Here is a 14,846-nt window from a genome sequence, read left to right as displayed (position 1 = left end):
GTATTTAAAACCTCATCTATCAGACATGTCCATTTAAGTTGTTTTACTTTGGAAATTGTCTACAATCATGTCTCAGTCTTCGCCGCCAACACACCGTTCACCAAATTTGGACTCTTCAGATCCTATGCCACGCTCCGCCTCACGCAATCGCCTCTCTAAGCTTATGGTTCCAGGGCGCCATAGAAGTGGCTCTGCAGGATCACAAATTAGTATTGACACTGAAAATGGCGGAACGAGCAGTGGTAGGGCAACTCCCGAGATGGGAAGTAGAGCGGGCAAAGGTGTGTCTCTTAGCAATGGTATTACGGATGGAAGGGCGGATCAACAGCTAATGAATGGATCAGCCGCAACAACATCTCACTTAGTCAACGATCCCAAGTTCAAGAAATACAGGAGCCAGGTAGACAAATCCTTGCAGTCTTTTGAAAATGTGAATGAATGGGCCGACTTTATTTCATTCTTGTCAAGATTGCTAAAGGTGGGTGTCAATCGGCAATCGCGTGTACAAAAGCTAAAAGAAGGCACTTGGATGACCGGCATGGTGACAGACATTACAATCACAATCGCCGTCTTACAGTGAGATACCTCGCAAGCTCACTGTGGCCAAGAGATTAGCACAGTGTCTCAATCCGGCATTGCCCTCAGGCGTTCATCAGAGAGCCCTAGACGTTTACTCTCACATATTTAGTATTATTGGTGTAGGTGCATCATCAAGGATCGGTAACAGTACTTATATTGTTTAGATGAACGGTCTCCGAAGAGACTTGACCATTTGGTCTTCAGGTCTGTTTCCATTCTTCCAATATGCTGCCACGTCTGTCCGTCCCTTCTTGATAAACATTTATGAGACATACTATCTCCCGCTCGGAGATCAGCTGAGACCAGCGACAAAGGCACTTATTCTAGCATTGTTACCTGGTATTGAAGAAGAGTCGGGTGATTTTTTTGACAAGGTGGGTTTGCTGATTGAGATAATGGACAAAATTGACCAAATTCATAGATTCTGTTTTTGTTGGATAGATTATCAGATACTTTGACCCCTTCCTTCTTTCTGCAAAACATGTTTCTTATCTTGATAACCTCCTCGGCATCACGACTTTCTGCTCTCAATTACCTGACGAGAAGGATGTTGAAACCGCCAGACCATCCTGATGCATTTGTCGAGGTTGGTCTCCTGATACGAGGTTTAAGTGCTTCATTGGATGATGGAAATGTACTTGTGAGGAGAACAGGGCTCGATTTGTTGTTGAGAGTTCTGGCATTGGAAAGCGCTGTGTTCAGGTGCGTTTTTTCTCATTCATTTGTTTTGACTTATGTATTTACGAGTTAGCAGGGAAGCAGAGGAAACCGACAAAGTACTTCTCGTTCGTTCTGCAGCGAACGTTGTCCTACAGAAAGAACTTTCCCTTAGCCGAAGAATATACACCTGGTTTCTCGGTCCTGGTGAAACCTCTCAAGAACAGATGGATTACTTCACAACTCATGGGCTCAACCTTCTTTCTACTTCTCTACTAAAAGATATGAAGACGCTAATCCCCAAAAAGGGCAGAGAAGAGGAATTTGAAGCTCAAAATCCGTTCAGGGTGTTTCTGGCATTGTTAGATAGAGGGGAAGTAGGTGCAGTACTTTCTCCAAAAATTATTATACCTGCTTTGGAAATCGTTATGGAGGCTTCTTTGCTTGGGTTTTCAGAGGTATGCTACCGTCCTCCAACTTCAGTCTAGGCGTGCAGCTAAGATTCAATCAGGTCGTGAATACTGCAGCAGCTTTGTACGATGCGGTAGATCCGGTTGTAATCTGGACAAATTTCCATAAGCTTATCGAAGAGAGCAATCATAACAAAAAACAGGATATCAATCTTATCATCTGGATTCTGGACAACATCCCTCAACATGATGATGAAGTCAAACAGATACATATACCGGTTCTCCTTGACACAGCTTTGAAGATTGTCGAGGTTGGCAATTATTTCCAGGAGTTTTAGATGTTGCTAATTGTAAACTTTGATTAGGGTTCTTCCGATGAAGAATGGTCATCTGAAATATTGCGGCTTGCTGTTTCTCTCTTGAAACACATACCCTCAAGTGTTTTCTCTAGAAGTTCATCAAAAATTACCATCCAAGCGTCCGATCCCCCCCTAAATAATGTCTTGTACAATTCGTCTCATCATACTTCAAACCTCAATATTCGCATTGAGAATGAGGTGTTGCCGCGCATTGTTAGCTCCTCCTTCAAAGTCTGCGGCAAAGCCTTCAGTGGAGACACCCCTGTCCTACTTAAAGCGGTCTACATCGTCTCCCAACTCATAGAATATGAAGTCCCTGCATTGGCAGGCGTAGACAGCGATAAATGGCTTGGTGCTCTTGTCGAGAGTTTGGCAAAATTCAAGACTTTTGTGGCCGTTGAATCTCTTGTTATAGCAGTACTCAAAGCGAGTCGATGCGAGATATTCAATTTCAATAAAAGCGTGTTTTCGGGTGACGCCGTATCGGTCATTCTTGATTCTGTATGTCTGCCTTCCAAACTAGCGTATATTGCTGAATTATACTAGCTGTTTCGATATCTCCGGCCCTCGACTTCGTTGTATCATGCTAGAGCGGTTCAGTTGCTATGGGAATGTAATCGAGTCGCAGAAGCGCATACCCTGCAAGATGTCATTGCAAGACGGATGACAAGCAACACTTTCGACAAGACTGCTGTTGACGCATTTGGCATTTTCTGGCGTCTTACAGATGATTCTGTACTTCCAGGTGAAGTATTTAGAGTTCCTATTTGTCTCATTTTAGAATCATTGGGGTCTCTAAATCCTGATATACAAAACCAGGCAGAGACATGGCTTCGACTCAATCTCCGTTCTTATTTCCGGATACTTGACCCTATGCTCTACCGTTTGATGACCCCTTTTATCAGTTATGACGGCACATACGGTTCTTTTGATGGCAGGGTCGATCTCAACATGATTAAGTATGAAATTGAGTGTATTGCAGCATTGTTTCGCTTTAGTGGACAAGGCCTCAGCAAGGCATGCACGACAGAGACAATCAAGAAATCTGTAAATTCAGGTTTTATCGGTCGAGTGAAGGAGAAGTATCCTATGGCAGAACACTATCTGGAGCTCATTGTTCGAATCTTGATCAGGTAAGTGTTGCTTGCAGAATTCAAGGACTAAATTGATGAGACGAAAGCTTTGTGGAAGTGAAAGCCGCTCCCCGAATGGGGTCTAAAAGCTCGCCATTGCTCGTACTAGTCCAAGCTGCTGCTCTTTCACTTCTTCAAACCATCGTATCAATGGGAGATGTTTCTCTTTCGCTCTTGCGTATTCTCAAAACCTCTCTTGTCAATAAGCTTCTTCTAGCTATCCGCTCTCACAACCACGCACTCCAAAGTAAAATGCTACACCTCCTACATTCTGCTATCAACGCTTCTTCTCATCAAGTTCCGTCCCTCGGACAGGTCACCCGGACACATATTAAAGTGAATTCTTCCATCTCTGAAAATATCATTTCTGAGCTGGTCGAATCAGAATTTGAACAACGACTGGTGGCCGTGATCATCCAGGGCATATCAACGCCGTCCAACTTATCTGTCTTGCAGCACTGGATAGACTTTGTGCTGATGACTGTGCCTCTTTTAAGTGAGCTACCAGCTCTCCTGCGAATTTTGACCGAATGCCTGAGTCAAGAAACAAGAACCTTAATGCATGACATGAGAGATGGGTATGACAAAGCGTTTTTGTCTCCAGCTCGACATAGCACAGAAATCACAGACGAAGAGCTCGGAATTACTGAAGTTGAGGTTATAATGGTTCTCAACGCTCTTGAAAAAGTCCTGGCTATCTTGAGCAATCAAGCCGCTGGTAGGGTGGATGACTTAACTCCAAATACTGGTGAGAGTAGTAAGATTTTTGGGCTAGTCTCAAATGTTTTTACTGTTGAAGCACCGGGTATCGATTCTAGAGGAGAATCATCAGATTACCTGGATAATGCAATACATGCGCTTCTATTGACCTGGTGTACCACTATGCCTCACCTACAAGAAGCAAAGCAGGATGGCAATATCTTTCAACCCTACCTTAATATTCGAGCCAAAACAAGAATAGTACTTGAGAGGGTTTTCAAAGCCCAACCCTTGGCTTTCATATCGAGTTCTGTACGCGTGTGGACTTTATGCTCTGAACAAGTTACAGTACGTATATCCTGATCAATTAGCGCTCAAATCGCTAACGACTGAAACAGGATGAAGCCATATTTGACTGTATTGATACTCTTACCCCAAGTGCCCAAATGGCCATTGAGTCAATCTGTGAACTGGCTTCTGGTAAACCCGGACGTTCTTCAGCCCCAGATTACCGGCATGTTCATCTACATTTCATATCCTGATAGTGTGCTGATTTTAGGTTCAGGTTTGACCCATCTTATCTTGCTTTCCTTGAGGCTTATATGTCACGCTTAGAAGCTCCTATTGCTTTGCAAGTTTGGTCCTCAGTTTTTTCTTTTGCCCGTGATGTCATTGCATCTGTGGTGTCAACATCCAGTCGAACGCAGCTGCTTCCACTTCTTCAGTATGTGTTTTTTTGCTTAACAGTTTTGCTTCACTTTGACGCTTCGTTAGATGCCTTACAAATCTAGCTTTGACGGTTGCCAAAACTTCTGCACTTGAAGACAGACGTCTCAGGAGGGATTTTCAAGATACATATGCAAAGATATTAGATGTAACGGTTACCAATGCGTCGAAGATAGCTGAGGCTGGAATTTGGAATCGAGCCGAGGTGACAAAATCTGAGTTCTTAGATAGGGAGAGAAGTGTGAATGTTGATCAAGGACTAGAACAAGTAAGTATTGTTGAATGCTGCATAGATACGAACTGATTATATACAGATATACGAATACCTATCAACAACAATCGTGCCCAATTTGAGAATATTGCTTGTTGAATCAGATAAGGTCAACTCGGCCTGCAGCGGCATTGCTGTGGCCGTGGTTGGCCCTGCCTTTCGTAGACAACAGTGAGCCTATCTTGTCACAGTAACTCGTAAAAAAAACTTAATAATCACCAACGCAGAGTTGACGCATCTGTTCTTCGTGTTGTAATCGAGATATCACATATATCATCTGCTACCAAAATCTGGCGCCCTGCCGTCTATGATTTCTTCTATGATTCTCGTCTATTCAGAGTCAAATCTCTACTTGAAATATCATACTGGAAAACGCTTGTCCACGCCTTGTTCAACTCAGATAAAGAACGTTTTCCTGACTTACTTTCTCGTATAACTTCAGCTACCTCGGCGAATATCAACATATTTTCAAACAGAGAGCAAGAGATATCAATTAAATGCGATAACCTCAGGAGGTTGGGCTTAGTTTTGTTAACCGGAGATAGGAATCATTATTTAGGCCAGCTACCTGGTATTCAAGAAAGGCTTGTTGAAATGCTAAAATCTACCAATATGTCTGCAAGGGTTCATTCTGAGGTAGGTTTGGATGTGTACCATCAGCACAGTATCCAAGCTGATGTTAGTAGGTATATCTTTGTTTGAGAGTCTTGATGTGCAGGATTAGTCCCCAACATCTAGTCAACCTTTGGCCAGTTATTCTTTCGGAGCTTTTCTGGATATTCGAGCAAACTATAGATGATCCGCCTGTCGATGGTTCAGAAAAGTTGCATCTGCTTCTGGCGGCTTGCAAGTTTTTAGATTTGTTATTGGTTTTGCAATCTGAAGATTTTCAGATGTGAGTCTCATCCTCTTTCCCACTAGTTTTGCTGCTCACAACAGCATTAATATTTCGCTCAATGCTCAGACACCAGTGGATGTTTGTCACAGATACAACTGATGTGGAACATCCCCCAAAAGAATACGAGTCAGAGACTATCATGGATCAAATGGCTGATCTACTGAGTGAACTCTCTACCAAAAAGGAGGATTCTGTATGCTTTTCTAAAATTTTGAACAAGTTAGTAGGTTGCTGACGCGCCGATAGGACCTCATACCACAACAGTCGCTTATAATACATTCACCCACAACGCCAGGAAATATTCAACTCCGTCGTCCCCGTTTACCTGCTGTCATGTCATTAACAAGTTTATGCCAGCTTCAGTCTTTTTTTGCACGAGCTAGCATTGAAACATTTGAAAGTGTTTACGCAAACAACAACATTGATTGGGAAGCAGTGGAAAACAGTTTGACTTCAGAGATTTTTGATGCTTAATGCCTTTTGGGGACCATTTCATACCATATTTAACCAGACCATCATAGATACTTCTGCATCACTATTCTTGATGTTTCTTATAACTATACTACACAATGCGCAACGGATCCACATCAGCTTTGCTCACTAGCACCTCCCATTTTTCAGACTTCAAAGGATTTTGGTCATCAACTTCCTTGTCCAGTTCCTCTTGAAGTCGAGCTCGAAGAACTTGAGACAAGTATGGGCGCTCATTATTAGTGTGATTAGTGAGAATTACTGCTATGCCAGAGTTGGCGTAGGCGAGGACTTCATGCTGTTGGACATATCAGCATAAGCTCGCGAATTTGAATTACGCCTTCCTTACATGGGACATTTCTCCCGTAATTAATAAATCAGCGTTTGTGCCTTTGAAGACACTCCCACCTGAGCCCGCACACACCGCAAGACTTTTTATCGGTCTGCTTGATGTAGGCTCAGCTAGCTGCACGTATGAAAGCCCGAGATGTTCTTTGATTATTCTTACAGCCTGAAGAAGATCGAGAGGTTTCTGGAGTTCAACATAACGGCCCATACCTGCTCCATCGAACGACTCCGGAGGATTGGGAGAAAGAGAGATGGGACGATCAAAGGTAGAGAGTGGAACAAATGGCTTAACCATCCTTGAGTAGTAATTGTATATGAGCTGCTTAAACGGACATTCCTCATTGTAAATTTACCATGCGTTGATGCCATTGGGCGTGGCATCGAGACTTGTATGGGGCGAAAAGACCGAGATTCCTCTTGCAGTTAGCCTCAACAAGGAAGCTTGTAAAGGATCGGACATGGTCAAAAATTTGAGCCCTCGAAAGATCGGAGGATGGTAGGAGATAACCATCGATAGTGAAGGCAATGCCAAAGCTTCAGCGCATACTGCAGGTGTCAAACTACAAAAGGGCAATATTAGGGGCGTACGACGTTTACAAGACATACTCGATAGTCAACAGAATCTGACGGTGATTCAGATTGGGATATGGCGCCTCTAAGAGCAGCTATGAGATTTGAATATAAGAGTGATTCATGACTAACCCATTATTGGGCCAACCTATGACAAAGTCATTAGCAAGTATCAACTAACATAAGCTGCCAGAGTCTTACATTGTCCCAACTCTGTTCAGCCAACTGCAGAGGGGCGATACGTTCCCAGACTCTTTTTATGAGACTCATTGGAGTTACTTGTGAGACTGCTCCCATTTTGAATGCAATTTCTTGTTTTGTAATGCTTGTAAAAGATGTAAATTATCGAATTCAAGTTGTAAAAAGCGATAAGATTGTAAAAAGTGGAGGTGGAGGTTGATTTCAAAAAGTCTGTCATAACTATTTTTCCAACTTGTATCATCATCTTCATTATAAACAATATCTCATGTCTGAAGCTCAACAACCAAATAATAAATCCCAGGATGTCTTGCTTGATCAAATTGTGGCTTCCATGCCGAAATCTACGGCGTCACCGACATCGGGAATTGGACCTGTAGCTCACAAGAAGGAGGTCACGGTAGAAGACTTTGAGAAGCTATTAGAATCTACGCCGTTATTTATGAAAGAGGCTCCGAAGGAAGACGACGATAACCCTGTATTAGAGGCATTGAGGAGTCTGGTATTTGAGGGAGAAGGCGATGGTAAGTTGACTTGTCCAGTCATGACATGGGCAAACATTATGTAGAAATCGCTATGAACTTCAAGAATCATGGCAACGAACTCCATGTCCAAAAGTCGTATGGCGAAGCTATCAAAACTTATACCCAAGGAATCAATGCTCATCCTTCTTCGGTTTCATTACTTGTTACACTCTACAATAACCGTGCCGCTTGCCATCTCATCCAAAAAAACTATCGCTCAGTTTTAAAAGACACAAGTGCTATTATTGGCCTTTTCACTGCTCAGAAAGCTGCCAAAGATAAGGCAGTGGTTAAAGCTCTTTTCAGAGCCGCACAAGCCTTGATCGGACTGGAAAGATGGAGAGAATGTGAGGATGTCATAGAACGAGGCAGAGAACTCGCCAACCAGGTTGGAGAGGACGTCAAGGTATGGGAGCTGCTGCTCAAGGAAGTAGAAAAGGGCAAAAAGAGAGAGAATGACCGGATAGAGCGTATAAGACGAGAAAAGATGACCAGAATGGCTATGAGAAAGGCTATTGAGGAAAGAGGTCTTATCTCGGTCGATACACCCAATCCACCTGATAACCCTCAAACTCTACATTTTGACCAAGATTCGATCGTTCCTGCTGATGAGCTTGTGGACTGGACACCGCCTCCCCCACATACACCTCTTATATTTCCAGTAGTACTGTTTTATCCTGAATATGGGCAGTCAGACTTCATTACTCAGTTTCATGAAAATTCCTCGTTTGAGGATCAGCTGGCCGCAATGTTTCCTGCTTCTCAAACGTCGCCAAATATGCCCTGGGCAGATTGGGATGAAAAGCGCCAATATAATGTGCCGAACTTGGTTGTATATGTTGAAACTAAAGAGAAGAGATTACTTAAAGTTGGAAAGGAATTAACTCTGAGAGAAGTGCTCAGTAAGGCCAGGAGAGAGGCAAGGGGGAATATCAAGAAAGACGGAATTATCTTAAGAGATGGATTGCTCAGCTTTATAGTGCTAGTAAAAGGCCCACAAGAGAATGCTTGGATAGAAGATTTCAAAATGAAGAGAGATAAAAGTGGTAGCATCTCTTGAATTAAATGCATCAATTAGAATTGTTGTACTATAGGAGAGTTTGAATGGAATACAATACTCTAGAACCCCTTCTAAATGCGCACAGTCATCCCCGTCATCACTTGGTCTTCTTCGTTTCTTTCTTATCCCCTTCAGTACCAACATCTTCCACCAAACCTTCATTGACCTGACCATACTCATTGACACGAGAGTAGTCAACCCTATAAGTCCAACGTTGATAAAGCAGGATAAGGAAAACGACATCGTCTCTGAAGCAAGCGAGTCTGTGCAACCAAGGCATTCGAATGCAGAAGGCAAAAAAGTCGTCGATGACGGTAGATACTGTATCAGCAAGTTAGCAAATATGTATATGAATGGATTGGTATAACTGACAAGTCTTGTACATCATGGCTTTCATCCTATAAGTAGAATAAAAGACAGTATCATTAGCTGCAACAATGTGTTTACACATATCATTCAACTCACGGCATATGAGCGACACTCTTGAGTTTGTAATTGATGATCAGTTGTGGAACGAGTTGGACAAATCCAAACATGTAGATGGCTTGAGCAAGTGTCGAAATGATAAAAGAATACCAGCCACGATGAGTTCTATCACAGCATCAATTAGTATATCAAATCAAGAACTGTCTCTCCAACACTAACTGGTAAAGCACTGAATGATCTTAAGTCAGCCGTCCGTCATTAAATATGGTTACTAGCTTACAAGAGTAGATAGTGTAACCTCCCAAGAGAGGAATGGCAAAATAAGATACAATCCTGAAAGCCAAGGCATCGTACTCTTGTGTCTTTTTCTCATCATCAGTCAGCTGGCGCTTATCTGATTGATATGTAAGCAAGCGAACAAGAATCGTTTTGCAGTGATAAAACAAACCTTCAAACTGAATTCGGTAGCGAAAGATGGACTGAGAGGGGCGAATACGGACATTGGTCACTGTTGTTTTCAGCCCTTGAGATGATTGACGACAAAGCCGTGAATGTACTTACCTTTGGTAATTTTCCAAGCCTCAATCAACAGACCACTAGATGTTTGGTCAGCAACCTCGCAAGCAAGACATACCAAACCAAAACACCTACATCCCTTGGCCGGCTAAAATCATGAAGCTTGTCTCCTCGGAGCTATCGTGAAGATACAGCAAGATAACCAACTGGACAAAGCAATTGGTCAAGATTGTATTGAGTGAAACCCCCACAAGATCCTTGTCTTTTTTGCGCCAGTGACTGACATCGCTGGAGAACGCTAGAAACTCGAAAACAATATGTAGAACAGTCACAATGGCGGTCGTTATCAACAACCAAGGGTTGGTCTCTGTTAAAGTCCTCTTGATCTCGTCAAACTCTGCGCCACCACCATTCTGCGCAGCAGCCTGTTCAAAAGTGGCCGTCATGGACGCATAAATATTGTGTTTCCAAGCCGAGATGGCATGATAGTTCACATGGAGTGGAAGTCTTTCTGTAGTCTCGTTGATGCTGAAGAGATTTTCCTTCATGATCCAAAAATCATTGGCAAAGACTGGAGGGTAATATACTGGCCCAGCAGCAGTCTCGCTATACGTATAAGCAGGCTGAGCGGGAGGAGTAATTTGCCCTGGGTTAATAAGGCCTCCGGTAGAAACAATGGTTATAGTCAGATTGTTGGACCAGTAGGGAACGATGGGTGTGGGACCAGTTTCAACAGATTCTTCTTCCGTCTGTACCTCTTCCTCATTACCTCCAATCAATTTTTTTTCCTTACGAATCCTCTTCTTTGGGTGGTATCGAGTGAGCACTGGCATTCAACACAACTTTGTCAAATTTCATGGCGAATTAAGAATTACCATCTGGACTTACTCTTTCGGTGAATCAGGATGTCCTCAGCCCTTTTCTTGACAGGCAAACCTCCATCCTTGACGAGCACGATATCTATCCACCAGGTAGCATTGTTAAACCGGACGTCTTTCGGTACCTCAAGAATGAGATCTTCCTCCCGCTGATCATCCCAATTGCCAAAAGTAAGACTGTCCCAATGAACAAGTGGTGTCGCAGCATCCATGTCAGAGCCTGTAGCGGAAGTACTGGTATACAAGCTCATGGACAACGGTGTGCCCAGAGGCCAGATGGGTTGCGCACCACCAGTCTTTGCTTGAGTCACCACCAGAGGGACCTGAGCTCCTGGGTCAGATGTAACTGTGTCGACATGAACTTTTGCGATAGAAGCAGGTTGTCCAATATTCAACTGATCCAGTATCATGAAAAGCACCTGTCAAGTCAGACCCACCTACAAAAGACATGCCGTATTTTATAGCTATCTTCCATCAGTCTATCGTCGACTGCCGAACCAATCACTTACCCATCTGGACGCCAAAAAACATGACAACTGAGCGAACAATGGTGGTCACTCGGTTTGGCTGTTCTTGCTGTCCGTTTCCAGCTGGACGGCCTTGTGGCTCAGCCATGTTCGTTATTTTATCTAACAGGAACGGTTTTGATCAAGAGATAAAAGATACGATAAGAAAAAGATTAAAACGGATGAAAAGAATGATTAATGGAATTAGGCACGGTATTTATATATTTTATTTTTATTTTGTATTTCAGATTACAATTTATTTTTGTATTTGTTTTTATCTTTTGAAAGACAAATTATATATATATATACATTCAGCCGCTGGCTGTAACAGAAAAGGCGTTTTAGGGAGAATTCTGCTGCTGTAAGCAGATTTGTAGACCTGTCTGGGTTAGAAGGAGGATCGGTGGGTACGTGTTGGTCAATATTTGCCTGCATCTTGACTTATGCAACTTTTTAGGATGGCAGAGATGCAGAGAGACGTCGTTGGTGAGGAGAAACAGAGAAATGTGAAGCAGTTGCGATGGGTACGGAGGTTATCCCGGTCCAACCTGGCGGCTCTCGTATTGCTGTACATTGTCTCAATCCATATTGTCGGACTCTACGTCTTTACGCAAGGATTCCTCCTTACTCGTCTGGCAATTCCCCATACGACACCTCAGTACAACGATTTCCTTCCTGCGCCAGTGGCTGCTACTCACTCAAAAGCGGTGATACTTGTGATTGATGCTCTGCGAACCGACTTCATCTCTCCTTATTTTCCCGAACCTGCATCGCCGTATCACCACGGCGTGCTCTCGTTACCCGCCGAGCTTACCCGGGACAGGCCAGATCACTCGCTGATCTTTAATGCGCATTCAGATCCGCCGACATCGACCATGCAGCGTATCAAGGGTATCACCACTGGATCTTTGCCAACCTTCATGGATATCAGTTCAAATTTTGCGTCAACAGCGATTGAGGAAGATTCTCTGATTTCTCAGTTAGTTGCAGCCAACAAGACAATCGGTTTTATGGGGGATGATACGTGGATGGGTCTGTTTCCTTCTTCGTTTTGCCCCAGCATGTCTCACCCTTACGATTCTTTCAATGTGGAGGATCTACATACGGTCGATGAGGGGGTTATAACCCACATTTTCCCTTATCTTCACCCAGATAATCAATCAAGCTGGGATGTTTTGATTGGCCATTTTCTTGGCGTTGATCATGTTGGTCATAGGGTCGGACCGTCTAGGGATACAATGACGGCTAAGTTGATCCAGATGGACGAAGTGTTGAGAAATGTCGTGGATATGATTGACGAAGAGACATTGCTGGTCGTCTTGGGCGACCATGGAATGGATGACAAGGGAAATCACGGTGGAGACTCTGAGATGGAAACTGCCTCCGCCCTGTGGCTCTACTCTAAAGGCCCTGCACTTACCACCCAATCATCAGTACTTGATGGCCTGCCAGTTTTTACCTTCCCTAAATCCACTACTCCCATCAGACATGTCAACCAGATTGACCTTGTTCCGACATTGTCTTTATTGCTAGGTGTGCCAATTCCTTACAACAACCTTGGTTCCGTGATTCCGGAATGTTTTATAAACGATCTGGCCACACTGGAAGCGGCACAAAGAGTGAATGCAGAGGGAATCTGGAGATACGTTGATGCGTATGGCGATGAGGGAATAACATCAAAGCTGAAGAGCGCATGGATTGCAGCCCAGGCGGAAAAAGGCGGCATCGCGTCTTTTACAAGTCATCGCGCCTTTTCCCTCAAAGCTCTTTCGCTACTGCGATCTCTATGGGCCCATTTCTCTCTTCCTCTTATCCTTATTGGTTCAGCCATCATCGGCTTAAGCGCGCTGACCATTATTGCGCTGTATATTGGAGTCAGGAATAATGGTACCAACTGGCACCACTTTGTCAGATTGGCTTTAGAGACTGCCATTATGGGATCGAGTGTATTAGCAAGTATTGCAGGAACGGCGGCGGGACTGTATACCGCTCAGCCTATTGTGGCTATCAAAGTATTTATCATCGTTTTCGCACTTATTTCCGAAGTAATTATCATTCTTCCAATTTTTGTCAACATCGGTTCTCTTGTGAAGTCTTTCTCAATTAACCGCCACATCGGTCCCATCGTCCTTGGGATTCATTCAATATCGTTTGCATCAAATTCATTTGTCATGTGGGAGGACCGTATAGTGGCATATCTCATCGCGACTATCCCAGTCATTTATATTGTCAAGGCTCTCAGTGCGCCTACCGCCGGCATGCGCCTCAAAATTATCTTCTTGTCAATCGCCTATACCATTCTGACCCGCTTAGCAAGTACGGTGACCATTTGCAGAGAAGAACAACAACCATATTGCAGTGTTACCTTTTTCTCGGGTATCACCTCTATATCGCCCAAATGGACATTCATAGGTGCGATTCCTCTTGCGCTTCAACTTCCCAGAGCAATTGGTATCACACTTTCCCGTTCCAAATCCCTTGGCGGGCCAGCGCCTTTCCTCCTTGGTATCTTATGGCGAGGCGTTCTTGTCATGAATGCCGTCTATTGGGTACTCGAATTTCTAGAGTCATTTGAAGGTTTAAACTCTGACAGAGTACCCCAGGTTCAAATGGCCAAACTATGGATTGCGCGAATGTCTATGGGGATTAGCCTTGGGGCTATTCCTTATATTTGGCTTACATCTCCGCTCTGTATTACTATCGATCGAAGTGCAGACCAAGTTACAGGCGAAGAGAAAGCCACCGTACTTGGGTTTGCCAATGCTTTGGGCTCTTCATATATACTATATATTCTCAGTCCCTTTGGGTTGATCCACCTCGTATCCCAGCCCATGGCGCAGTTTACTCTTTCTGCATGCCTTGTCAGTCTCTTAGTTTATTTGGAATTGGTTGACACTAGAAGAGATGCCCTCGTTCTCTCCTCTTCCTTTGCTGCTAATGCCAACTCTGCTGGTGGCCCAGGTTCATTTGATCTCGGCTCAGTTTCTGACACATTCGTCCGTCCGTCATTCACTGACGTTGTACCTCTTGCTCTTTCTGGATTTCTCTTCTTTTTTGCTACAGGTCACCAATCTGTTATTTCCACTATACAATGGAGATCAGCTTTTATAGGGCTTGGAACTGCCAATTACGCTATCTCTCCAATACTCGTTATTATCAATACTTGGGGATCATTCTTCCTTACCGCCGTTGCTGTCCCTCTGCTGGCTATTTGGAATATATCACCCCGTCCTCGAGGAAGTGTCCCGACTTTGGCCCACAGTTTGCAATTGATTCTGGCATTTTTGGTGTATCATACCACGGTGACTTTTGCAAGTGCAGTGACAGCGGCCTGGCTGAGAAGGCATTTGATGGTATGGAAAGTTTTTGCGCCAAGATTCATGTTGGCAGGAGTGACGTTGTTGGTAGTCGATATGGGAGTGGCATTGGGATTAATCGGTGTCAGGGTAGTTGGTTGGAAAGTAAAAAAGACATTTAGTTGTGAAAGTTTTTGATAAAAGGGTGGCATAGAGAAAATGTGACGATTGATATAGTGTGACAAGCAATGTCAAATTACGAGCATGCATGCAATAATAGACAAGTAGAAAAAATGTCCCAGAAAAGCATTTGTATGATAT

General features: G+C 43.6%; 5 protein-coding genes across 5 annotated transcripts; 3 read left to right on the top strand and 2 right to left on the bottom strand.

The window, feature by feature from the left end:
• Positions 1 to 67: 67 nt before the first annotated feature.
• Positions 68 to 6,206, top strand: L203_105735 (uncharacterized protein; the record flags this gene model as incomplete). The annotated part of the gene is made up of 18 exons (XM_066215102.1): positions 68 to 281; positions 345 to 478; positions 549 to 698; positions 744 to 953; positions 1,001 to 1,281; positions 1,334 to 1,694; positions 1,748 to 1,957; positions 2,012 to 2,506; positions 2,552 to 3,138; positions 3,186 to 4,185; positions 4,236 to 4,351; positions 4,403 to 4,561; positions 4,612 to 4,831; positions 4,878 to 5,005; positions 5,062 to 5,470; positions 5,521 to 5,729; positions 5,799 to 5,925; positions 5,979 to 6,206. 18 exons carry the CDS (start codon positions 68 to 70, stop codon positions 6,204 to 6,206), a joined length of 5,238 nt encoding a protein of 1,745 aa, XP_066071199.1.
• Positions 6,207 to 6,294: 88 nt separating this feature from the next.
• Positions 6,295 to 7,418, bottom strand: L203_105734 (YbgI/family dinuclear metal center protein; the record flags this gene model as incomplete). Its single annotated transcript, XM_066215101.1, has 6 exons — positions 6,295 to 6,501; positions 6,553 to 6,847; positions 6,905 to 7,111; positions 7,158 to 7,206; positions 7,254 to 7,269; positions 7,323 to 7,418. 6 exons carry the CDS (start codon positions 7,416 to 7,418, stop codon positions 6,295 to 6,297), a joined length of 870 nt encoding a protein of 289 aa, XP_066071198.1.
• A 169-nt stretch (positions 7,419 to 7,587) lies between these two features.
• On the top strand, positions 7,588 to 8,903 carry L203_105733 (uncharacterized protein; the record flags this gene model as incomplete). The annotated part of the gene is made up of 2 exons (XM_066215100.1): positions 7,588 to 7,843; positions 7,888 to 8,903. 2 exons carry the CDS (start codon positions 7,588 to 7,590, stop codon positions 8,901 to 8,903), a joined length of 1,272 nt encoding a protein of 423 aa, XP_066071197.1.
• Positions 8,904 to 9,000: 97 nt separating this feature from the next.
• L203_105732 (uncharacterized protein) lies at positions 9,001 to 11,338 on the bottom strand (the record flags this gene model as incomplete). The annotated part of the gene is made up of 11 exons (XM_066215099.1): positions 9,001 to 9,224; positions 9,276 to 9,301; positions 9,369 to 9,494; positions 9,549 to 9,558; positions 9,610 to 9,723; positions 9,778 to 9,837; positions 9,891 to 9,925; positions 9,981 to 10,671; positions 10,734 to 11,118; positions 11,165 to 11,187; positions 11,233 to 11,338. 11 exons carry the CDS (start codon positions 11,336 to 11,338, stop codon positions 9,001 to 9,003), a joined length of 1,800 nt encoding a protein of 599 aa, XP_066071196.1.
• Positions 11,339 to 11,427: 89 nt separating this feature from the next.
• L203_105731 (uncharacterized protein) lies at positions 11,428 to 14,723 on the top strand (the record flags this gene model as incomplete). Its single annotated transcript, XM_066215098.1, has 3 exons — positions 11,428 to 11,442; positions 11,599 to 11,636; positions 11,687 to 14,723. The coding sequence occupies 3 exons, from the start codon at positions 11,428 to 11,430 to the stop codon at positions 14,721 to 14,723; spliced, it is 3,090 nt and encodes a 1,029-aa protein (XP_066071195.1).
• Positions 14,724 to 14,846: the final 123 nt, after the last annotated feature.

Source organism: Cryptococcus depauperatus, chromosome 7, assembly GCF_001720195.1.
Source record: "Cryptococcus depauperatus CBS 7841 chromosome 7, complete sequence".
NCBI lineage: Eukaryota > Fungi > Basidiomycota > Tremellomycetes > Tremellales > Cryptococcaceae > Cryptococcus > Cryptococcus depauperatus.
The sequence above is the reverse complement of the archived record's forward strand: the minus strand, read 5'-3'. Positions and strand labels throughout refer to the sequence as shown.